Consider the following 26,191-nt stretch of genomic DNA (forward strand, 5'->3'; position numbering starts at 1 on the left):
AAAACCCAACATTATAACAGACTGCAAAAAATCATACAGTCATTTACAATGATGCAGAAGAACATTTCATGACATAGAGGTTTTATATGTTATTAAGTGCAAAAGCAGATTGCCTGAGTATATAAACAAAGTATGGTTTAGTTATCATAAAAATAATTGTGTGTAGGCCTACAGAAATAAGAAAACAGCTACTTTATGGGGAGGTTAACAGAAGGTTATCTTAGTATAGTGGAATTACTGGTGATTTTTGCTTACTTATGCTTTTCTACTTTCCCAAGATTTCTTTACTCAACACCCACCACTTTTATTATCAGAAATTAACTTACTTTTTAGGGAGACAAGATAGTTCTAAATTAAGGAGAACCAAACTGAAGACTTTGAAACCACCAAAGAAAGCCCTTTAAATTGTTTCTGATCATCCCTCCTCCTTTGTTTCTGCTTGTTATTTCCCAGGATTTAGTATTCACAGAAAGACTTCCAAAGAAGTCTAGAAGTCATTCTAGAAGTCAGAATGCCGGTTTCCCTCCTTTTTTTCCCCCCTACTTTCTATTCAGTGATTTCTATCCCCCTCTGAAGAGAATCTGGGTTCTCATCCTTCCTGTGCTACGTGATTTGCTGCTGTGTACCTAGTTACTCTATGAACCTCCCTTTCCTTTGATGGAAGCCCCACCTCTGAAAAGTGATCGTCTCTCTTGAACTTTCATATCTCACATGTTTGATGCAGTAATAGATTTAGAAAGTATCTCATCAATGCAAACAGAAAACATGGAAAGATAAGTTTCAGTGAGTTATCTTTGAGCAGCTCTGTTTCTATTATTATTATTTTTTAATGTTTTCCCAAGTGTTTGTGTCTCTCGCCTCTTCACTGTTACCTACAGGGTAAGACACCTCAAGACAGAGCCCAGCAGGCCGGTGACCCAGACTTGGCTGCCTACCTGGAAAGCCGCCAGAATTATAAGATCATTGGCCATGAGGACCTGGAAACTGCTGTTTGACCCTGGTAGACAGGCTGAGAGAATCTCAACAAGCATCTCACCTGTGCCCTCCTGGCGATCGGGCGGCTCCCCTGGAAGAAGCTGATGGAATCCATAAATCTGTCTCTCCTGCAAGAATCTATCTGAGACCATGCCACCAGTTTTAAGGGCTACCAAGATGTACCACAGAACATGATAGCCCACTGAGGACGAGGCAGGATACCTGGAGATTTGTGGACTGCGAGTTCCACAAAATTCGATCCTTATTGCTTCCAGCAAGTAGCATGAACTTCTGTGTTCACCTGTATAATTTATTTTAAAGATCCAAGGATGTTCGTATAAATGGCACTGCTCCCTCGCCCCCCTATGCATTCACTTTTCCCCTGTCCCGCACAATTCTACTGTAACGACCCATCGATTTAAAAAAAATAATATATGATCTGTTCTCTTTACATTCAGTCTTTGAAGACCACGAGACTCTGAAGGTCTTTTCAAACCCTCTGGATGTCCTGCAGAAATATAACTGTAAAATCGCTTCCACTTCCAAGACTAAATATACTGAGGCTACTTAGTGCCCTGTTTGCATGTCTCCTCTCCCTCCCTAACCCTTTTTCATGATGTAGGAGCTGGGAGTGCCACACAGGGTGCAGTATCTCTGAGGTGCGGCAAGGTGGCATGGGAGTTGCCTCGGTTGAGTGGTACCTCGGAGGGGGTCCCAGGGGTCAGCCCAGGTGGCGGCACTGTTGCCAAGAGCCACGGAGGACTGGTCCAGCTTGGGCTGTTGGCCCAGCTCCGTACTGCCTACGTGTAGCCATCTTTGCCTTTTGCTGCAGTAGAGACGGGCAGTGGATGCTCACCAAGGCCCATAGTGGGTTGGCAGAACCACTCCATTTTAAGTGCTGTTGAGATCGCAGAGCAGAAAACCATGTGTGGGAACTGTGGTTACGGGAAATGGAGCACTACGACAGCGTTTACTTTTAGGCTTTTTGACTGATAGTAGAAAGCAGGCTAATGGACTTGAAATTAAACAGCAAAAGCAAAAGTAGCAACATATGTCAAAATAACTCACTTAAGAAGAAAACAGTCCCCGGAGTGCTGCACAGAGGCTCACAGGCTCGGGCACAGTGCTGAGAGGGGGCCCGCGTTAGGTTTTCCTTCTAAGGTCTTGGTTTTCATTTCCCTGCGGGAGCCTTGTCCCAGGGACAAAGCCTTGTTTTACCGACTCCACTGCCGGACTTTCAAGATGCCTGGATCATTCGGATGGATGCCTCACCTACTATTGCCAGATTCCAAGGTCATACCAGATAGCACTGTAGCCCCACCTTTCACGTACAGGGCAGTCGAATATATCCTTTTCTCTATTTCCCCTGCCAGAACGATCTTCGTACTGACTCCTGTTGGGAGTCTAACTGGAAACATCTGGCTGACAGTAGAATTACAGCTTTTCATCCTGCCACCGACCAGTTGGTACTTACAGGTACCGCTGTTAGGGACTCTATGATAACTAAAGAATCAGGAGAAAAAGTCTCCTCACTTGCAGAGAAAATATCTGCTTGATTTGGGCATAAGGCAGAAGTGAAATTGGGTGACCCCTTTTGCTTTAAACTAAACCAGTGTCTTCTGAGCTTTCTTCCATTTTGCTCTTAGATATAAGCCAAGTGTTTCCCTTGTGTTTCTGCATGTGAGCGTAAATGATTGTCTCTCTGCATTTAAGTTAAAGTCCAGTGGTGCCGCCTTGCTTATCTGAACCACTTTTGGTCACGTGTCATTTTGAAAGTACAGAGGTGATATACTGTATTAGGTGGGAATAGCGTCTCAGTGGATGGGGACCAGATCTGCCCTTAGTTGTTTCCAAATCAAACTGTTGGCATTATTTTCAGCTGTGGAAAGAGGAATCTGTTTTCATACATCAGTCTTAGAAACAGAGCGATCTTTTGGGTTTTCTGGCAAGGGCAAAAGGGACTGCAGTAGATTATTTCCAGAAGCTGGAAAGAAACATGCTCCAGGAGAATTTAATCACTGGGCTTCTGCTGGGAACTTTTCAGTTGGTGAGACTGTCAAGGAGATGTTGTGATGACAGAAATATAATCCTTACGACAGACTGGAATCTGGCTTTGAATGGTGCCTTCCATGCCCTATATTGAGCCAAGCATTTGGCCACACAGCGATGGCTGGGATGAAGGACTCTGCTCTCACCAACCACTGTCTCATATTTCTCTGTGATGCTTCCAAACAGCCCAGAGAAAATTGAGGGTACAGGTGGCCGTGGGCCAATTCAAATATCTACAGCTGAAGTCACATGTAAATCTTCAGTATGGAAATAGATGAGGTAATGACTACTGTAGGGGTCCTGATGCATTTGGAAATTGTTCCAAACTAAAAAAAGAAAGACATTAATGTCGTACATTATTGATGGGGGAATGACATAGGACAAAGGCAAATATGTCTCTGAAAAAGCAAACACCCTAAGAACTTAGGTTTTGAGGGGAAAAAAAAGCATCAGAAATGGTCAGAATAGTGACCTGTTTAATGGCTTAAACATTAAATCTACCTCCTGTAGCTTTTTAAAAAATTGGCCACTGTACGTGACAGTCCTGGGCTTTAGAAAAGAGAGAAGGGCATGTGCTCTAGGAGTCTGCAGCGTAGCTTAGGTAGGTAGCAGCCCCTCTCCTGGGCCATCAGGAAGCATGGGAGCAAATAGCCTGGCGCTGGTCTGGTAATCCACGTAACTTTAAAAGACATAAAACTATATACCTATGGAAATACAATTTCCTACAGAACCTACTGAGACAGCACTGCCAACTGTAGCTGGCTCAGCTGCCGTCCCTCTGTGTTTGGCTCAGGAGAGCCCTTCACATTGTGCTGCTCTCTGCTCTGGGATTCCAGTTTTAGATTGGGCAGATAGAGGCGTGAGAAATGGAGAGTTATTAAAAGCCAACATTATATAACCTTGAAGCTAGTCATTCTTTGGTAGCCTTATATTCTGGTATGATGCATTTAATGAAAAAGGACCCAGTTGTGCTGTGCTTATCACATTCAAGGACTTGATAAAGAACAGAAGCTAAGAAGAAAATAAACACCATGGCCGGGAATTTCACTTTGAGGGTTTCAGTTACCTCTATAGAGGTTCTAGTCCAAAGAGTCAAACACAACTGAGCACACACACAGAGGCTATAACCTAAAACGAATGCAATGTCTGAAATGGAGAATTTAACCGGCAAGTACACAGCCTTGAAACTAGCAACAACAAGTGCTGGAAAGCCTCCCATGTGCCCCGTTGTTCCATCCTTCTGTTCCAGCTGGCCTGAGTGTGTAGGCAGGTCCGTTTACATGGAGAGATCCTCAACAAGTAGGCAGTTTCCATTTAGACCTAGTAACAGTTTCTTTGCCTGAAGGATTTCCAGCATTTATTGACTGGACACCTTATAATATTCATGTCTTAAAAAATGTGGGGCAGCAGTTTTTTTTTTTTAACATGTCAATTTTATTTTAAATGTTTAGGTTTTTTAAATTACAAAAGTTGAATGTGCTTTTTATAAGAAGTTCTAATACCACAGATGAGTATCACATGCAATGTCAAGGTGTTGCTCTCTGCTGGTATAGAGTCCTCTGTTCTGCCCCTAGAGATAAACAGCAGGAACACGGATAAACATGGTTGCTTGTACATATGTCAGAAATACTCTGCATATACAAGCCTCAATGCACACAAAGAGATGTATTTATTTGTAGACATATATGTGTATATATCCTATACACACATATATTGCATAAGTTTAAAAAAACATTTTAGAAGCATGCTAGGCATCTGTGCCTATGTAGTTAACTCCAATGGGCAAAGATAAGGTAATAGAAAATTTTCCTTTTATTCTTTGTTATTTTTCCTGTTACTAAGCCCAGTTCTGTTACTGCAGCACTTCGAATGCACATGACATTTGCTCTTGCCTGTGTCATAAAATCTGTGACCAAGAGGTCTTATAATTGTTTTTCTTACCTTCCACAAAGCATGCAACCTACCTGAGCCTCAAGACTTGTCTATGCTATTTGTGGATCTCGAGTAGAGAGTTTCCCTGTGACACTTAAACACCTTTACAAGACCGAGTTTACAGGACTGACAGTCAGTAGGCTGCCTAATGATATTTAATTCTGGCAAGCTCCCGCCAAAAAAGTGTCATAACTTGGATATGGGTAGGGTCTGAGTAACTTGGCTTTCTTCCAGTAAGAGTAGCTAATGAAATCACTGAAAACAGCATATTATATTCAATTATGCTACTTAAAAATAAAGTAGATTGTTGTTAAATTGGCTCATCATAACCATCCAATAAAACTAATTACTTAAATGGATTGTTTTTATTTTAGGGGGAAAAGTGTAACATCCATTAGAGAATTTTCTGATCTTTAACATTTATTTAGTATAAAATTGCTTCTGCCCAGATCTTAGTAGAACCATCTCTGAATATCTCATTTCCAATTCTCTAAATGCCATATTCAGCTGATTATTTTAAGTCCTTTTTTTTTTTTTTTCCCTCTGCCTGGCCCCTCACACTGACTTCGGCACCGACCCATTTCTATTTCCTGGTCATGATCCCATCTCTGGTCCCTCCAATTGTCTGACCATAGCAGTAGTCCCACTCCTGGACTTTCTGCCACTACCTTCAATAATTACATCATACAGATGCCCAAGTCTCCCCCAGATATTATGTTCAAACTGGATCAAAATAAAATTACTCTCTGGAACAAGTATCCCTTTTGCCTAAAGGACAAATAGACTCCCACTGACCTTGATCATCTTGCACAGTTACAAGAGGTCTTATTCTGAGAAGTAATTTCCCAGATAGATTGAGCAAATTTCTCTCCTACTCACATGATGAGAGTACCCAATTATAGAAGCTTCTTCCACACCCAGTGATATAAACCATGTGCCCCCAGGAAGTCACCTGGGTGACTGGATTCTGTGCATGTTTTACCCTTACTGGCCGTCTATGGATTTAGGCTCTCTCCCCACAGTTGAATGAGAAATCTCATGGGCTTCCCTGGTGGCTTAGTGGTAAAGAATCCATCTGCCAATGCAGGAGACGCACATTCAATCCCTGGGTAGGAAAGATCCCCTGGAGAAGAAAATGGCAACCCACTCCAGTATTCTTGCCTGGGAAATCCCATGGGCAGAGAAGCCTGGCGGGCTACAGTCCATGGGGTCACAAAGAGTCAGACATGACTTAGTGACTAAACAACAAACAACAACCCCACAGTTTAAAGGGAAACCTAAAAATAGGAACTAAGAAAGGAATAGTGCTTACGACAACTTGTTTGCCCAGGACACCGACAGTTACTGAACTTGTCCCCCCAACCCACCCCCCACTAAAAAAAAGACATAAAAAATAATTCTTAGGCTGTTGAAGCATTATGTTTTAAAGTAGAGATTTGAATATTGGATGGTATCCTCATGGTGGACATTCCAGAATCTGTTTATACATATATTCAGTCATTTTGCACACAGTCGTCTGTTCAGAAATCAATTATACGATCATATATTTAATCATTCATTTGAAAATATGTTCACTCTGATGCAGGCACCATACCAAGGATATAAGAATGACTGCAAGAGGGAGAACTCTTGACCTCACAGAACTCAGTCTAGGAGAAAAGACAAATTCCAATCTGATAAATTCTGTACAGAAGCCCATGGTACTGGGGAGCATGCCCTGCAGGTTCAAGTCTAACCATGTTTTATTTCTCTGATATATGAAATGAGAATATGAAAGAAGCTACAGTTTGCATTCCCTTTCTCTTGGAGTCTTGGCACTGTTCTTAAAAAAAAAGGATCTGAAACCAAGACTTCAAGATGAGACTTAGAAACACTACTAAAATGAGAGCCCAAATGCTTATCCTATTTTCGAGGACAGAACTAGGAACAAGAGGCAAAACTTGCAGTTGGATTTGGACTGAATAGAAAGGTAAAGCATAAGTTATCATCAAATTGTGGAGTTGGCCCAGAATTAGAAACTTTTAGTAATGGGGAGTATTTAAGCAGAGGCTACGTGGACCACCTAGAGGGATGCTGTGATTTTGGACATGTGTCTGAGGGGACTGGATTAGATTCTGGGAGCTTTTTTAAATGTTCTTTAAAAATGACTTTGTTGAAAGGGAGGAGTCCCTTTGAAAATTTTATAAAAATCTTGACTTTCAATCTTTTAAAATATCACTTTATGACAGTCTAAGTCTTAAAGAGAATGACATTTAGTTATGATTTAAAAATCTTAAAACTAAGGATGAATTTAAGAGCTAATGAAAAGAAAGTATACTAAAGATATAACTCTACTTCTGGAAGCATCATGGATTCTGATGAATATTCTTAGGCATCCTTAAGTAAAGTCCTATTTGAAATCTGTTTTACTCGCTATTCAAATTCAGTATAAAAACATGCTGTGGTTTGATATTCCTAGAATTACTTGTAATCTGGTATAATCAGAGGAGAAATCACTGCCTGAAAGATGTTTGAGGTCCAAGTGAATGTCCATGAAAGGCAATCCTGGAAAGTTCCCTGGCTTCTGCTCCTGGCATGGTAATTACAAGGGAGAGCTTACCCATGAAAATAAGTAATGATTCTGGTTTTGCCCATTTTTCCATAGTTTCAGTATTTTGAGCCAAATAGCATTTGACATGGGAGACTGTAGCGGTGGGAGCAACTGAAAATATCTTGTTTCTCAATCCTCTAGTGCATATAGCTTTCAATAAAAATAATTTCAACAACTCAAATCTGTACAATTTTTTAGGAACAGTTAATTTTAGAATGTTATTTTAGCATTTTCATGCATTTTTTACACTTTTGAGCCTTAATGCAAACCCCTGAGATTTAATGCATATAATGTGTTTTAAATAAATAAATGGAATCTCAAAGCAATGAATTTGACTAACACTGATACATGTAGTAAGTGGTAGAACTGTAGCACAACTGAGATCTTTAGATATTCCAGACTAACGTGTCTACAACAGATGTTTTCTAAGTAAATACTTTTCCACCATTGCTTTCAATGCTGCTTTACATTCATCATTCAGATTTCCATCATTTAGAAGGTGCCTCCTTGAAAAAATATTTACCTAAGATTCCATAGCATGGGTTGGTTAGGACTGAGGGAGAATATGAAATTAAAAATTTAGGGGTTTTGCTCTCAGACAGAGGCTTATCAGGTTGGACATATTTCAAGGGGAGAAAAGGCCAAATGTTTTGGTACCAGGATGGATTTTACAAAATGACACCGAGGGGGGACTTCTTGGCTTCTCTGCTTTGTGATTCTCAGCATTTTTAAATGTTATTATTTCCTCTCCTTGAAAGTCACTACTGGAATAATATTATTTCAGAATACTGCACCAAAATGTGTCTTGCCATTCAAGACTCCAAAGCTTAAAGTTTTGGGTGAGTATACAAGGCTAAATCCATCATGCACATTCACATATGGGGTTGGCCAAAATATCCTTTTGGGTTTGTCCATGGATGTTATGGACAAACCCAAACTTTTTTAACCAACCCAATACACAGAGGCCTAACACACCTATGGGAAGATGCCACACTTGAGGTGGAAAGAGCAAACGGGCCTGAGATATCCTCCCATTCCTAATCTCATATTTACAAGGCACCACTATGGGCAGTTGATGAATATGTAAAAGAGGGGTGTTTGATCTGGAAGGGAGCCAGATTAGGAATAGGAATGTTGGGAGAAGATGGCTTAAGTAGGACTATGAGGTCCAAATTCTGTAGGACAGATGAGGTCAGGAACAGATATGGAAGAGAAGCAGCTTTATTTCTCATGTAAGGATTTTGTTTTCCCTAAACATTTCATCCAGAAAAATGAATTGGGTTTTCTCAAAAACAGTGAACTTATCACAGCTGATGTTTCTTATAGCATATAAGTCAAAATTGAACAACCAGATCAGGGATCATGTTAAAGCAATTGCTTGGATTAAAAGGCTTCTGTGATGCTTTCCAGGTTTCAATTTCTATGATTTTAGACTGGAGCAGAACTCAGTTAGAGCACCCTTCTTTCAAGTTCCTGCCATATAGATGCAATGAAAGTATTTCTGTAAAAATACCAGACACTGTAAATATATCCCAGATCATTTAGAAGCTGCTATTTCATGGCCCTAAAAAAAATTTGCTTTGCTTACACACACACACACACTCACCACTGCTGGCCAATTCCCAAATTTCCTAAATAAGATATATGTTTCTCCTAAGGCATAAGTCGCAAATTCAGGAATTAAAGTGAAAACAAAGGATCTAGTGTTCACTCTCCTACTTTCTCCCCATTTTTTGTTTGGGGTGTACATTTGGAACTGGGGCTTGGAGAAGGGAGCAGAAGATCTCTGTATTTTCTGGTTACAAAAGGCATGGAGGCAATTTCTGTAACCTGTTGTCATGAAATAGGACTTAACTTCCCATCCCTAGGCTAATTTTCCCAGGATGTTTCTGTTTGTGAACTAGCTTTAATTGCCTATCTTCTCTTACTTCCATGAATTCCTAGATTTCAGGTTGGCTGCATGGGGGTGGGAGTCGTTCCTGAGATAGTTGTTAACCGTGGACCCATATCTGGAGGCTTGCTCAGAGAACTGCTCCCACTCCGTCTTGTCTCCCACGCTCCCCCCTTGCCTCTGGCTCAGGAAGGTAAGAAAAAGCAGAGTAATGGGAAAAAAAAAAAAAAAGATTCTCAAGAGTAATACAGTAACAAGGCGCTAGTCTTAAATTGCCATGGCAACCCACAAATGAATAATACATACTCTCAGCAAACTTTGATCCTCATGAAAAGCAAATTCAGAAGATACAGAGAAAAATTGAACTGGTTTAGAGTGGCTACAAAGAGTTTCTCAGTTGTGAAATAGTCAACATATGTTGCTTAGAAGAATTAGATTATGTCTAGAATTTAGGAGAAAACAGCTCTGGTAATAGAAGGAAGAACTTTCCAGTAGAGTTTTCCAAAGGACTGGGTTGATTTTGAAGGAGTTTCTCCAAATGTTTAGAGGAGATTAGACCATGGACTTGTGCAGGACTCTGATAAAATCTGAGAAAAATAAAGGACAATTTAGGAAGTTTTTCATAATCCTTATAAATTCTGAGACTATGACTTTCCTATTTTGGGGTTTACATGTAACCTTTCCTCTTAAGAATTATAGAAATAGATTATTATGAATTTTCTTGTAAAAATAAATAGATGAAAGCCCTAAATTGGTTTACCTTATATATTTTTTTAAATTTATGGGTAATTCTCTCAAATGTTAGTGAGATTTATCAATTTTTAAGATAGAGCCTAGCTTTGATATTTATTGCACTTTGTGTAATGAATCCAAATGGTTCCTAACCTTCTGGTTTTATTAACTGTAAACTTTTTCATTCCCTGTCACCCTCCCCCATTAGTTGTACTGAGGCTTGGATAGCATGTATAATTCCCAATGCAACTGGCACCTAGCTTGATGCTTGCTAATATCCTGATTGTGGGCTGGGACTTATGGGATTCTTGCCATCCTGGGGAGTGAGATTTGGAAATTTAATAGACAAAATATTCTAGGACAACAGAATATTTTGCAAAACACATCTTAGAAAAGTTAGGGTCCAAATTAGTCTCAGTTAAAAAGTTAGGCTGTGGGTTTTTTTTTAATTACCAATGATGAAGTGGGCAACCATGAATCTGAATATTATATGGACGATAGCTGATTGAAAATGATGAAAACCATTCCTGTAAAGAACTAAGAAATAGAGGACAATCTCAGTTCCAGAAGAGTGGATACCTTTCATTTAATTTGATTTCTGAGTGGGATAATATTCCTGGGCATCCAGAGACCCTTGGCTGTGGGAGTCCACTCTTCTGTAGGAAGCATTGCAGTCACACTATAAAGGGCTCTTTCATGATTTCTGCTTCTGCCCTACCACATCCCACAGTCACGCCTTTGCAAAGCTGCCAGCTGGCAGGTGGGATCCAAACCAAAGTAGCATCTACAGCAGGAGGATGAGGAAGCTTATTGCCAGGTAAAGTAGGGTCCAGATAACATAAACTGGAGAGTGGGTGGGGAGGGTGGGCTGGGGGAGAAAGGAGTTTTTGTAACAAAGTCATAAAGTATTTTTCCCTAATTTTCTGTCATTTCCTATTTATACAAAGTATCTTGATCACCGCGTTGCTCTACAGAGATTTTCACTGGAGTTAATTTGGGAGATTGAACTAATCTCTGAACAAAGACATTGACTAGTTACAGTTACTTTTTGGACACTTTTTCTGTATTGTGAATTGTGTGGACATGTACAGAATAAAAATTAAGAACTACAATCAGTTTCTTTTCTTTGGTTACTGGCTGTTACATGCAGTTGGTGTGAATATTATCCTTAAGGGAGTTAAATTAGATTTTCAAAATTTGGAAGCAAATGAAGCATTGCCTGTTTGGGGGTTGGTAGAAACTAAAAGAGATCCCTGATAAGGCAGGAAAAAAAAAAAAAAAAAAACCCAAAACTTTTAGACTTCTAGTCCAGTACATCTGGACTAAGAGAGACCAGATTTACTCTAACTGAATTTTTTAAAATCTATATATAAAACTATAATGGTTAAGACACTAGACCTCAGGCCAAGAAAGACAGTAATCCCTGAGAGATAAGAATTCAATAAAATTAGCTCTATGATTTCTCCATGTTTATAGACTTCAGAGAGTTTCCTGGCAGTGGATCAGGGAGTAGAAATTGAGGCAGAGCCTGGCAGATTTCCTAAATTGGTAAAAAAGAGCTGAGAGCTTGGGAGACCAAGACAGCTAGAGCTTCTAGAACTGAGTATCAGAGAGGAGAGATCCACACAGAGAAAAAGCCCCAGAGTTCTGCAGAGACCCCCCCACTCAAGTATTTAATAAAATACTTACCAGGGTATGCAAGTGAGGTAACTACCCAACACTGGGAAACGAACCACCCCAGATGGTGAGAAAGAATAGCCAGCTCACACAGGGCTGGGGAAGATGCCTGTTGCCACTCGCCAGGTTGCACCTTTCCTGTCTATCCAGCTTTCATTTCTTAACAAAACATTACCGACTCCTGTGTTTTCCCACTTTAGTCCCATTTCCTCCTCCTCTCTGGTCACAGGGGAAACCACAGTGATGGTTTTGTGTGAATCTTAGCACAGCCATCTTTTGTCCCTTCTTCTCCTTCTCAACGTCTGTTAACAATATTCCCTGTCACAGGTGTAAACTTTGACACACTATGTGGTATCAATATTAGAAATTCTGTGTGTTGTCAACTTTTATTCTGATAGTTGAAAGCAGGAGTGTGGAGTTTCGTTAGCCTGGCGGGTTTGTGTGCACTGCAGTGGGTCATAATGGGCGACAACCACGCTCCTTTCTGCCAGCATTCAAGGCCAGACCCCAGTGCCAATGAAAGACAATGTTCCTTTATCTGGGTCAAATAATTTCTTTTCTGGCTGCTTTTTGGATAATTCTGCTTCATATTTGTACTCTCTGATTTATGAATTGCTTTCCCTTAGTGTTGGTTATTTTTATTCCTGTGGAAAGATAAAACACACACATACACACCTAATTTAAAAAAAAAATAATTGTCACTAGTATCATCTAGCTCCCTAATAATTCTTGGAATCCATTCCAGTTCTTTCTCATGAAGGCATCCTTCTGAGAGTCCACTGGCTTCCTGTTCTACTTTTGATTAATGATTTCCTAAGGATGATGAAAAATTATTTCATTAGGATGGTCTTTTGGGCTTCAGCATTTGTCTTATTACTTCTTGACACCCACATCTTAATTCCTTGATTTGCTGGTGGATAGCCACAGATTGCTTATTAAAACTAGGAATAAGGAAAATTAATTGAGTTCTTGCATATCTGAAAATGCCTATCTTATCTTTTAGAGCTTGTCTGTCTTTGGAATTCTAGTTCCAAAGTCATTTTTCTTAAAAATGCAGAGAGTCTTAAAGAGGAAAAAGAAGGCCCTGTACTTTGTGAAAAGTAGAAGTTCTTTCACAAGTAGATTAAATCACAGAGTCACATGTGATAGTAGTAAAATGACTCCAGACGCCATGGCCATCAAACTGCACTGTGCAGAGGGGAAAACTATGGTTCCAAGAGCTTAAAACACTGCCCAGGATCACATAGCTAACTGGTGACAGGGAGACTTCACCAAAGCCCAGGGCCTTCTCATCTGCACCTTCTGTCAATTGCAACATTCAAATGTTTTAGATTCCAGCTGAAGGCGTTATGAGGATGAAGCAGATACTTGGGGTAGAAGGAAAATACACTGGATTCCAGGCCCAGTTCTGCTCAGGAGGACCCAGTTTCCTGATCTGTAAAACAAGACTGAGCAACTGATGATCTCTGGACCTCCTTCTTTCAAGTGGTGGGATTCCCTGAAGGGAATCTTTTTATAGAAGACTCATTATAAAGATGGGAAAAGCTTCAAATTGATCGCTGTTTAAAGGCTTCACTTTGGAAACCGCTAAAGGCTCCCACAAAGTATACTGTTTGAGCAATACTTGTCATAGTAGTCATGCTGACTGGCATTTTAAAAATCTACAATGTCTTTTTTATAAGACATCTATGGCTTCAATCCCATACCTCTTATAGGTTTCAACCCTTGGAATTTTGTGTGTGTTTATTTCTAGAGATCAATACAGTCAGCCACAGGTTGCTAGTTCCTCGACTCTACAGGCTATCACTTGAAAGGTGTAAAGATAATTAGTTCAGTTTTATACAGAGGGAAAGGACCAGAACTTACCCATAGCAGGGATGCTTAATAAGCACTATGTGTTGAAACCACATGGAGGATGTGATCATGATAGCTAATGAGAAAGGATGTTTCTTCACTGCTCAATGTCAGAGGGTCACGGTGGATTTCTTTCCTGCTTGGCATTTTCTGAATCAGTGTGGACAGCCCTGGGTTTGGCATCTAAGGTGCTGGCAATAAACTGAGTCTACGTAACGCTGTCTCTTTCTGAACTTCAGTTTCCTCATCAGAAATACAGAAAACACCACTGCCAACCAAATGGAGTTGTTATGAACGTTAAATGAGATACTGTCTAGAAAAATATTTAGAATAATGCCTAGCACATTGTGAGTTGTTGTTTAGTCACTAAGTCGTGTCCAACTCTTTTGCGACCCCATGGACTATAGCCTGCCAGGCTCCTCTGTCCATGAGATTTCTAGTCAAGAATACTAGAGTAGGTTGCCATTTCCTTCTCCAGGGGATCTTCCAGACCCAGGAATCAAACTCATGTCTCCTGCATTGCAGGTGGAGTTTTTACCACTGAGCCACCTGGGAAGCCCACATAGTAAGTGCTCAGAAAGTTATACCTATGAAAATATGCTGGGGATGATACATTGGTGAAATGCATAATACCATATTTATAGCACTGTTCTATGAACTGTGGCACAGGGGACAGGCAAGATGATCTCACCTTAGATATCTTAGTTCATTAAATCCAGTTGGTTTGACATTGAAGTCCTAACCTTAAGTTTGCCTCAATCGTTTTTATTCCCTGTAGCTTAAAAATGTGTCTTAAAAAGTTAAAGATATACAAACTTTGACAGTGATAAGGTACAACTCTGAAAACAGATTGAGAGAAAATATGCAATAAATATAGCCAAAAGTTTGAAATGGAGAGGAGACAAGATGATGAAGTAGAAGGACCTCGAGCTCTCCTCTAACAAGCAAACCAAAACCACAACAAAAGACTGAACAACTATCAATTAAAAAAAGACTAGAATCTGCAGAAAAAAAGATATTTCACATTCAAAGACACAGAGGAAACCACAACAGATTGGTGCACTTGAAATGTAATCAAATCCCATGCCACCCAGGTGGGTGACCCACAAACACGAGGATGATTATACTGTAGAAGTTTTTCCACAGGAATGAGAGCTCGGAGCCCCATGTGAGGCTCCCTAGCCCAGGAGTCCAGCTCTGGGAGGAGGACTTTTTAGCATTTGGCTTTAAGACCAACAGGGTTTGACTTTAGGAGCTCCTCAGGACTCGGGGAAACAGAGACTCCATTCTTAGAAAGTGCACACAAAGTCTTACATGCACTGGGGCCCAGGGTAAGGCAGTGATTCTGCAAGAGCCTGGACCAGACCTACATGCTGGTGTTGGAGGGTCTTCTAAGGAGGTGGCTTTGGCTCTCTCTGGGGTCATAAAAGCTGGTGGTGAACATAGCAGGAAGTGTTCACCTATGTGAACTCTGGCTGAATGAAGCCACTGTGGGCCTTTGGCATAGAGATCTGGCCCTATCCAACAGCCTGTAGGATTCAGTGCTGGGACACATGAGTCCAAACAACCAAACAGGAGGGATGCAGCTCCAACCATCAGCGGACAGCCTCCCCTAAAAAATTCTTGAACCCGCAGCCACCTCTTCACATGTCACTTGACACACCCCTGCGTACCAGAGGGCCAAGACCCAGCTCTACCCACCAGTGGGCAGGCAGCAACTCCTTCCATCAAGACGACTTCATGAGCCTCCAGACCAGCCTCATCCATCATGGGGCAGTCACCAGATGCAAGAAAAGTATAGTACTGCGGCCTGCAAACTAAGTCTGAGTCTGAAAACACTGGTCAGAACCTACAGTGGAACCAGCTTGTCCCCGGGCTTTGGTGATGAGAGGGAAGTGTACTGCTGTGATACACAGGAAATCGCCTACAGAGGGTGACTTCTCCAAGGTCAAGAAAGGTAACTAACCCACTATACACATAAAAATGTAAATAGCGTTTTAAACAAAATGAGAATGCAAAGGAATATATTCCAAGTGAAGGAACAAAATAAAACCTCAGAAGAACTAAGTGAAGTGGAGAAAGACAGTGTACCCAAAACAGAGTTCAGAGTAATGATCTTATCATCTTTATAGATGAACCAGAAACTTGGGAAAAAAGATGGATGCACAGAGCGAGAGGCTACAAGAAATTCTTCGCAAAGAGTTAGAATGTATAAAGAAGAACCAAACAAAGTTGAAGAATGCAATAACTCAGATGAAAAATACACAAGAAGGAATCAATAGCAGAATAAATAGGGCAGAAGAACAAATCAGTGAACTGGAAGACAAAGTGGTAGAAATAACTGTCATGGAATAGAATAAAGAAAAAACAATGAAAAGAAATGAGAACAGTTTAAGAGACCTCTGAGACAATACCAAATGCACCAGAATTCATATGTAGGGGTGCCAGAAGAGGGAGAGAAAAGAGCCTTAAAAATTATTTGAAGAGATAATAGCTGAAAACTCCCCTAGCACAGGAATGGAAACAGTCATCCAACTCCAGGAGTTGCAGAGAGTCTCATACAAGACAAACCCAAGAGAAACACACAAAGACATATAATCACACTGACAAAAATTAAAGACAAACAGAAAATACTAAAAGAAACAAGGGAAAAGCAACAAATAACATACAATGGAACCCCCCATAAGATCATCAAGTTGATTCTTCAGGAGAACCTCTGCAGACCAGAAGGAAGTGGCATCATATATTTAAAGAGAAAAAAGGAAAAAACTTACAGCCAAGACTACTCCACCCAGCAAGGCTCTTATTCAGATGTTACAGAGATGTCAAAAAACTTTTACAGTCAAGGAAAAGCTAGAAGAATTCAGTACCATTAAACCAGCTTTATGACAAATGCTAAAGGAGCATAATTGAATTGAACTGAACTGAACTGAAAGGAACATTTCTAGATGGAAAAGAAAAAGACACAACTAGATACAAGAAAATTATGAAAAAGGAAAGCTCACCAGTAAAAGTAAACATCCAGTAAAGGTAAGAAATCATACACACACCAATATGGTATCAAAACTTGTAATTGTGAGGAGGAGAATACAAATGCAGGATAATTAAAATGAGTTTGAACTTGAGAGATCAGTAACTTCAATCATGTATATACATACACACACACACACACACACACACACACACACACACAAATATGTATGTAGACAGAGGCTTTTATATCAAAACCTCAGTTCAGTTCAGTCACTCAGTCGTGTCTGACTCTTTGCAACCTCATGGATGGACTGCAGCACACCAGGCTTCCCTGTCCATCACCAACTCCCAGAGTTTACCCAAACTCATGTCCATTGAGTTGGTGATGCCATCCAACCATCTTATCCTCTGTCATCCCCTTCTCCTCCCATCTTCAATCTTTCCTAGCACCAGGGTCTTTTCAAATGAGTCAGTTATTTACATGAGGTGGCCAAAGTATTGGAGTTTCAGCTTCAGCATCAGTCCTTCCAGTAAATATTCAGGACTGATTTCCTTTAGGATGGACTGGTTGGATCTCCTTGCAACTGGTTGGATCTCAAGAGCCTTCTCCAACACCACAGTTCAAAAGCATCAATTCTTTGAGCTCAGCCTTCTTTATGGTCCAACTCTCACATCCATACGTGACTATTGGAAAAACCATAGCTTTGATGAGACGGACCTTTGTTGGTAAAGTAATGTCTCTGCTTTTTAATATGCTGTCTAGGTTGGTCATAGCTTTTCTTCCAAGGCACAAGTGTCTTTTATGGTTTCAGTCACAATCTGCAGTCATTTGGAGCCCAAGAAAATAAAGTCTCTCACTGTTTCCATTGTTCCCCATCTAGTGATGGGACTGGTTGCCATGAACTTTGTTTTCTGAATGTTGAGTTTTAAGCCAACTTTTTCACTCTCCTCTTTCACTTTCATCAAGAGACTCTTCAGTTCCTCTTCAGTTTCTGCCATAAGGGTGGTGTCATATAGTATCTGAGGTTATTGATATTTCTCCCAGCAATCTTGGTTCCTGTTTGTGCTTCATTCAGCCCAGCATTTTGCATGATGTACTCTGCATATAAGTTAAATAAGCAGGGTGACAACACACAGCCTTGACGTACTCCTTTTCCTATTTGGAACCAGTCTGTTGTTCCATGTCTGGTTCTAACTGTTGCTTCTTGACCTGCAAACAGATTTCTCAGGAGGCAGATCAGGTGGTCTGGTATCCCCATCTCTTGAAGGATTTTCCACAGTTTGTTGTGATCCTCACAGTCAAAGGCTTTGGCATAGTCAATAAAGCAAAAGTGGATGTTTTTCTGGAACTCTCATACTTTTCGACGATCTAACGGATGTTGGCAACATGATCTCTGGTTCCTCTGCTTTTTCTAAATCCAGCTTGAACATCTGGAAGTTCATGGTTCATATATGGTTGAAGAATTTTGAGCTGGAGATTCTGGAATTCTGGCTTGGAGAATTTTGAGCATTACTTTACTAGCGCGAGAGATGAGTGCAATTGTGCGGTAGTTTGAGCATTCTTCAGCATTGCTTTTTTGGGGGACTGGAATGGAAACTGACCTTTTCCAGTCCTGTGACCACTGCTGAGTTTTCCAAATTTGCTGGCATACTGATTGCAGCACTTTCACAGCATCATCTTTAGGGATTTGAAATAGCTCAACTGAAATTCCATCACCTCCACTAGCTTTGTTCATAGTGATGCTTCTTCCTAAGGCCCACTTGAGTTCACATTCCAGGATGTCTGGCTCCAGGTGAATGATCACACCTTCGTGGTTATCTGGGTCATGAAGCGTTTTTTTTTGTATAGTTCTGTGTATTCTTGCCACCTTTTCTTAATATCTTCTGCTTCTGTTAGGTCCATACCATTTCTGTCTTTTATTGTGCTCATCTTAGCAGGAAATTTCTCTTAGTATCTCTAATTTTCTTAAAGAGATCAAACTATTCAATATCACAGTAATCCAAATCTATGGATTTGACTTGGCTTTTTAACCAGTAATGCCAAAGAAGCTGAAGTTGAATGGTTCTATGAAGACCTACAAGACCTTCTAGAACTAACACCAAAAAAACCCCCAAAAAGTCCTTTCATCATAGGGAATTAGAATGCAAAAGTAGGAAGTCAAGAGATACCTGGAGTACAGATAAGTTTGGCCTTGGAGTACAAAATGAAGCAGGGCAAAGGCTAACAGAGTTTTGCCAAGAGAACACACTGGTCATAGCAAACGCCTCCTTCCAACAACACAAGAGAAGGCTCTACACATGGACATCACCAGATGGTCCAAAATCAGATCAGTTATATTCTTTGCAGCCAAAGATGGAGAAGCTCTATACAGTCAGCAAAAACAAGACAATGAGCTGATGGTGGCTCATATTGTGAATTCCTTATTGCAAAATTCAAACTTAAAGAAAGTAGGATAAAACCACAAGGCCATGTGGGCATGACCCAAATCAAATCCCTTATGATTATACAGTGGAAGTGAGAAATAGATTTAAGAGACTAGATCTGATAGACAAAGTGCCTCAAGAACTATGGATGGAGGTTCATGACATTGTATAGGAGACAGGGATCAAGACCATCCCCAAGAAAAAGAAATGAAAAAAAGCAAAATGGTTGTCTGAGGAGGCTTTACAAATAGCTGAGAAAAGAAGAGAAGCAAAAGGCAAAGGAGAAAAGAAAAGATATACCCATCTGAATGCAGAGTTCCAAAGAATTGCAAGGAGAGATCACAAAGTCTTCCTAAGTGAACAGTGCAAAGAAATAGAGGAAAACAATAGAATGGGAAAGACTAGTGATCTCGTCAAGAAAATCAGAGATACCAAGGGAACATTTCATGCAAAGATGGGCACAATAAAGGACAGAAATGGTATGGATCTAACAGAAGCAGATATTTAGAAGAGGTGGCAAGAATACACAGGAAAATTATACAAAAAAGATCTTAATGACTCAGATAATCATGATGGTGTGATCACTCACCTAGAGCCAGACATCCTGGAATCTGAAGTCAAGTGGGCCTTAGGAAGCATCACTATGAACAAAGCTAGTGGAGGTGATGGAATTTCAGCTCAGCTATTTCAAATCCTAAAAGATGATGCTGTTGAAGTGCTGCCCTCAATATGCCAGCAATTTTGGAAGCCTCGGCAGTGGTCACAGGACTGGAAAAGGTCAGTTTTCATTCCAATCCCAAAGAAAGGCAATGCCAAATAATGTTCAAGCTAGCACACAATTGCACTCACTTCATATGCTCACAAAGTAATGTTTGAAATTCTCCAAGCTAGACTTTATTAGTATGTGAAATGAGAACTTCCAGGTGTTCAAGCTAGATTTAGAAAAGGCAGAGGAACCAAAGATCAAATTACCAATATCCGTTGGATCATAGGAAAAGCAAGAGAAGTCCAGAAAACCATCTCCTTCTTCTTCCTTAACTATACTAAAGCCTTTGACTTTGTGAATCACAACAAACTGTGGAAAATTTTTCCAGAGATGGGAATACCAGACACCTTACCTGTCTCCTAGGAAACCTGTATGCAGGTCAAGAAGCAACAGTTAGAACCAGACATGGTACAACAGATGTTCACAGTTGGGAAAGAAGTACATCAAGGCTGTATAGTGTTACCCTGATTATTTAACTTATATGCAGAGTACATCATGAGAAATGACAGGCTGGGTGAAGCACAAGCTGGACTCGATTGCTGGGAGAAATATGAATAACCTCATATATGCAAAGGACACCACCCTTTTATGGCAGAAAGTGAGAGGAACTAGAGGCTCTTGATGAAAGTGAAAGAGGAGAGTAGAAAAGCTGGCTTAAAACTCAACATTCAGAAAACTAAGATCATGGCATCTGGTTCCATCACTTCATGGCAAATAGATGGGGAAGCAATGGAAATAGTGGAGGACTTTATTTTCTTTGGTCTCCAAAATCACTGCATATTGTGACTGCAACCATGAAATTAAAAGATTCTTACTCCTTTTAATAGAAGAAAAGCTATGACAAACCTAGATAGCATATTAAAAAACGAAGACATTACTTTGCCAACAAAGGTCCATATAGACAAAGTTATGGTTTTTCCAGTAGTCATGTGCCGATGTGAGAGCTGGACCGTAAGGAAGGCTGAGCACTTTAGAATTGATGCTTTTGAATTGTGGTGCTGAAGAAGATTTTTGAGAGTCCCTTGGGCAGCAAGGAGATCAAACCAGTCAGTCCTAAAGGACATCAACCCTGAATATTCATTGAAAGGACTGATGCTGAAGCTCTAAAATACTGGCCACCTGAAGCGAAGAGCCGAGTCATTGGAAAAGACTCTGATCCTGGGAAAGACTGAGGGCAGAAGGAGAAGGGGCTGACAGAGGATGAGATGATTGGATGGCATCACCAAGTCAATGCATAGAAGTTTGAGCAAACTCTGGGAGATAGTGAAGGACGGGGAAGCCTGGCACAGTCCATGGGGTCAGAAAAGATGGGACAAAAGTTAGCATCTGAATAACAATATCTGAATCAGTATGCTATACACCTGAAACTAACACAGTATTGTAAATCAAGTGTAGTGTTAGTTGCTCAGTTATGTCCAACTCTGCAACCGTGTGGTCTGTCCATGGAATTCTCCAGGCAAGAATACTGGAGTGGATTGCCATTCCCTTCTCCAGGTGATCTTCCTGACCCAGAAAACGAACCCAGGTCTCCTGCATTGCAGGCAGATTCTTTACCATCTGAGCTACCTGGGAATTTAAAAGAAAAGTTAAAAAGATTGAAATTAATAAGGAAAAAAATTCCATCAGCTTGACCTATGGTCGTGTTTCATAGTATGTCAGTCAATGTGTATTGCCTGTTTAAGAGGAAACCACTGTGCTCTTCCTTTGGAAATGCGTGCATATACACACAGTGAGTATAAACAATTTAGTTTCAATCTTTGAATTAGTTTTTTTTTTTAATTTACCTGTTTTTAAACTATCTTCATTTTTTTTGAAAACAACCAAAATTCTAAACTTAGATGCTATATTAACCAAACTTTTGAAGATTCTTTCATAATTTTAAAACCTATGACAATATTTGGGACTTCCCAGGTGGCGCTATCTGACTCTTTGCGATCCAGGTTTAATCCTTGGGTCGGGAGGATCCCCTAGAGGAGGAAATGGCAACTCACTCCAGTATTCTTGCCTGGAGAATCCCCATAGACAGAGGAGCCTGGTGGGCTGCCGTCCACAGGATTGCAAAGAGTCGGACACGACTGAAGCGACAGAGCTTGAGTGGCAACGTTTAAGTTGTAGTGATATTCAGCGTGTCCTCCACGTATCTCATAAGTTCATCTTCAGTGTCTGTGTTTATTCCCATTGCTTGAAGCCTCTGTAAGTTTCCGCTATCCGTAACTTTTCATCTCAGTTCCAAAACTGGCCTGGTTTCTCTGATATGTGGTGTTTTGTTTTTTGTTTGTTTTGGAGGGGGGTACTTTGGTGCGGGGAATTTCACAGAAAGGAAAGTGCTTCTTCAGTTTATACCTAAGGTTTGCAATGAGAATCGTGATACAGTCACAGAAATTAAGGTCTTTTCCTTGTCACTGATAATGGCATGAAATACCAGCATATGAGCCATTTTCAATTATCTGTATAGAAAAATCGATGGAAGCAGTTGGTGCCAGCTCAGTGAGCTACTGGTTTATTGCAGGAAGAGGTTACAGCTTCCCTGTCTGCCTAAGACACTCATTCCTCTGAGAGACAGTCAGGAGCAGGAGTCTGAACTCCGGCAGCAGTAGCCTCTGGTAAAAACTACATTCTTAATCACCAGATGTGAAATAGCCATTTAAGCTGTCAGGAGAAGGGTGATACTGAAGGAATGGGATTTTCTAGGTCTAACCCAAATCAGCTCGTATTTTCCATTCTATTTATCTTGTTTAAAAAGAACTAGGGAGTAAAAGTTGGCTGAGCAAAGAGTGTTAAATGTCATCCATGCAGTTTGTACTAGAATAAGGAACTTGTCATTTGATATAATAGGTCCACACAGTAAATATGAAGTTCTCAGAGTTTAGTTCTGTTGTATTTTTTATTTTCAAGGAACAAAACATAGATTATAAGAGCCTGGGTCAGAAGCTGTTTAGTGTACTCACCGGTATTAGTTGCTTGAACCAGAAATCTCATGTTGTTGTCTCTGGCTGACTGTTCCTTTTGGCCCCAGAGAACCCTGCTCTCTGCTATGAATGTCCTTTATAGTCCCTTCCAGCCTTAACTTTGGATTTGTTCCTCTTGCTGATGGGACATTTGCAGGTGAGAACTAAGTGCTGGTTTGATAGGAGGTTTGATAAGTGCTGGTTTGCACTTTGGGTTTGTCCCCTTGGTCTCCTCCTTCTGGAAACTCACCACCATTTTGACAAATCCCACATTAGCCACATGGGGAGGTGTGCAGAAAGAAGAGATATGAATAGCCTCCCGAGCTGAGGGATCTGTCAGATACGTGTTTGAAGAAGACTTCTTGGATGTTCGAGTCCCAGCATAATGCAGAGCAGAACTGGCCTGACCAGCCTGGTCTAAACTGCATAAACATAAGCATGTAAATGCCACTGAATTTGGGTGGTTTGTATCACTGTTACCAAGTCCGAGATAATACTGCCCGCCACACTATAGATGAATAAATTGACAGATGAGCTCTTAGGGCAAGAAATAGTGACTTTACTTGGAAAGTAAAGAGAAGATGGCGTACTGGTGTCCCACAGAACCATCCTTCCTGAGTTAGAAATTAGGTTTCTTTTATACTAAAAGGGGAGGGAGTAAAGTCAAACCTTTCCTGGCTCAGGTCGGCCTCCGGAGGGGATGTGCTAATTTCTTTCTCCTGGCAGTCATTCACAGGTGGGCCTTGTCGGGATGTTTCCAGTGAGCTAAACCAAAGGTATTTTAGCTTAATGCTCATTACCTAGGAGGCAGGGTCCCCAGAGATGAGATGTGTAATTTAAGCTTATAGATAACATTCCTTTCCTGACTTACTTGTAGTAGAATACAAAGTTTCTTCCCTATTACAATTCCCCACAGTCTATATCCATGTCACGATCTTATAAGGAACAGGGATGAAGACTTTCCTGGTTCATTCCTGCTGAGTGGAGGCAACAAATATTCCTTAGACTCTTTAGCCAGTCATTTTTTCTCTACAACTATTTGAACCTGATAAAAACCACTTAGCACTTTGTCTTATTTGTAATTGGACTTGGGGTTTTGGTTCCAGTTCCCAAAATGTATTTGGACAGAATTAAACAAAATTGGTTGACACTTCAGCTACAATGAAATTACCATCTACTTCAATTGGATAGACAGACCTGTTGGAGGCAAACCTCATGAACAGAGGTTATTATAGCACCCAAAGTTTTAGCATAATTGGTAATTGCTAGGTCTTTTAGAGCATTTATAGATTCTCCCACCTGGATTAACACCTGGAATGGCCTACAGTATCTTAAAGGAGCTTAATTTAGGTCTGCTTCTGGAAGCCACTGATCTATAGCAGGGGAACTTGCAAGGCCTTAACCCAGGTAAAATTAGTCTCTTGACATATTTTAGAGATGTTCCTTTTTAATGTATGATTCATTTTCCTGGTTTTCCCTGTTGTGGTCTCCAGGATGAGTATAGTTTCAATGCCTCAATCCAAATCAGGAGGTGATTTCCCTAAGGAGGGCTTTAACTAGATAAAAGGCTTTATGTCCAGGTGGGATATGCTTCCACCCATCCTGGAAAGTAAAATCTGGGTTTAGGAAAGGCAGAGGAACCAGAGATCAAATTGGCAAAATCCACTGGATCATAAAAAAAGCATCTCCTTCTGCTTCCTTGACTATGTTAAAGCTTTTGACTGTGTGGATCACAACAAATTGTGGAAAATTTTTAAAGAGATGGGAATACCAGATGAGCTTAGAAAGAAACCTGTTTGCAGGTCAAGAAGCAACAGTTAGAACTGGCAATGGAACAACAGACTGGTTCCAAATCGGGAAAGGAGTATGTCAAGGTTGTATACTGTCACCCTGCTTATTTAACTTTTAACTTGTATGCAGAGTACATCATCCAAAATGCCAGACTGGATGACTTATAAGCTAAAATCAAGATTGCCAGGAGAAATATCAATAACCTCAGATATGCAGATGACACCACCCTAATGGCAGAAAGTGAAGTGTAACTAAAGATCCTCTTGGTGAAGGTGGAAGAGGATACTGAACAACATTAAAACTCAACATTCAAAAAGCTAAGATCCTGGCATCTGGTCCCATCACTTCATGGTAAATAGATGGGAAAACAATGGAAATAGTGACAGACTTTATTTCCCTGGGATCTAAAATCACTGTGGAAGGTGACTGCAGCCATGAAATTAAAAGATGCTGCTCCTTGGAATGCTGTGACAGACCTAGACAGCGTACTAAAAAGCAGAAACCTTACTTTGCCAAGGTCTGTATAGTCAAAGCTATGGTCTTTCCGGCAGTTATGTATGGATGTAAGGGTTGGGCCATAAAAAAGGCTGAATATGGAACAACTGATGCTTTTGAACTGTGGTGTTAGAGAAGACTCTTGAGAATCCCTTTGACAGCAAGGAGATCAAACTAGTCAATCCCAAAGGAAATCAACCCTGAATACTCATGGAAAGGACTGTTGCAGAAGCTCCAATATTTTGGCCAACTGATGCGAAGACCTGATTCATTGGAAAAGACTCTCATGCTGGGAAAGATTGAGGGCAGGATGAGAAGGGGGTGACAGAGGATGAGATGGTTGGATGATATCATCAACTCAATGGACATGAGATTGACCAAACTCCAGGAGATGGAGGAGGACAGAGGAGCCTGGTGTGCTGCAGTCCATGGGGTCACAAAGAGTCAGACATGACTGAGCAACTGAACAGCGACAAAATCCTGGAAAGTACACACAAAACAAAAGCAGGTTATCTCAAATTTCTTGCAGCTCAAGGTATTTGAGTAAGCTGATTCCCCATGTTTGGAGGTTTGACAATAAACAGTCTTTGGGTTACTTGTGTGTGCTTGTGCTAAGTAGCTCAGTTGTGTCCGATTCTTTGCGACCACATGGACTGTAGCCCACCAGACTCTTCTGACCATGGGATTCTCCAGGCAAGAATACTGGTGTGGGTTGCCATTTCCTTCTCCAGAGGATCTTCCTGACCCAGGGACTGAACCCGTGTCTCTTATGTCTCCTGCACTGGCAGGTGGATTCTTTACTACTAGCACCACCTGGGAAGTTACAGTTCTGAGTGACTTGTTAGATGGTCTTTTGTAGATTTGTCTCCATCATTGCTACTTTTGAATCTATCATAAGATGGCACCTGTCTTGTACTGGGTACAATTATGAACGTGTGGCAACAGTGTCCAAGGTGTGATCCAAGTGACTCCTACTCTTTGGCCCTCTCTTGGTCCTTTTCTGAATACTCTAGCTGGTATTTTGACAAGTCAATCTGTGGAAGAAGTAATTATCTTGCCTCATAATATATTGTTTTAGATCAGGTGTCCCAGTG

General features: G+C 40.7%; 1 protein-coding gene across 8 annotated transcripts in view; it reads left to right on the forward strand.

The window, feature by feature from the left end:
• DGKI (diacylglycerol kinase iota) overlaps positions 1-9,640 on the forward strand; it is a 502,817-nt gene extending 493,177 nt beyond the window's left edge. For 7 of the 8 annotated variants that reach the window (XM_070465256.1, XM_070465231.1, XM_070465240.1 and 4 more), the window contains one exon: positions 879-9,640. In XM_070465256.1, the coding sequence (XP_070321357.1) occupies positions 879-995 (117 nt within the window). In that variant the 3' untranslated portion in view covers positions 996-9,640. The remainder of the gene's footprint in view (positions 1-878) is intronic. The other variant, XM_070465264.1, reaches the window with a different exon arrangement.
• Positions 9,641-26,191: the final 16,551 nt, after the last annotated feature.

This window comes from Odocoileus virginianus, chromosome 1 (genome assembly GCF_023699985.2).
Source record: "Odocoileus virginianus isolate 20LAN1187 ecotype Illinois chromosome 1, Ovbor_1.2, whole genome shotgun sequence".
Lineage (NCBI taxonomy): Eukaryota > Metazoa > Chordata > Mammalia > Artiodactyla > Cervidae > Odocoileus > Odocoileus virginianus.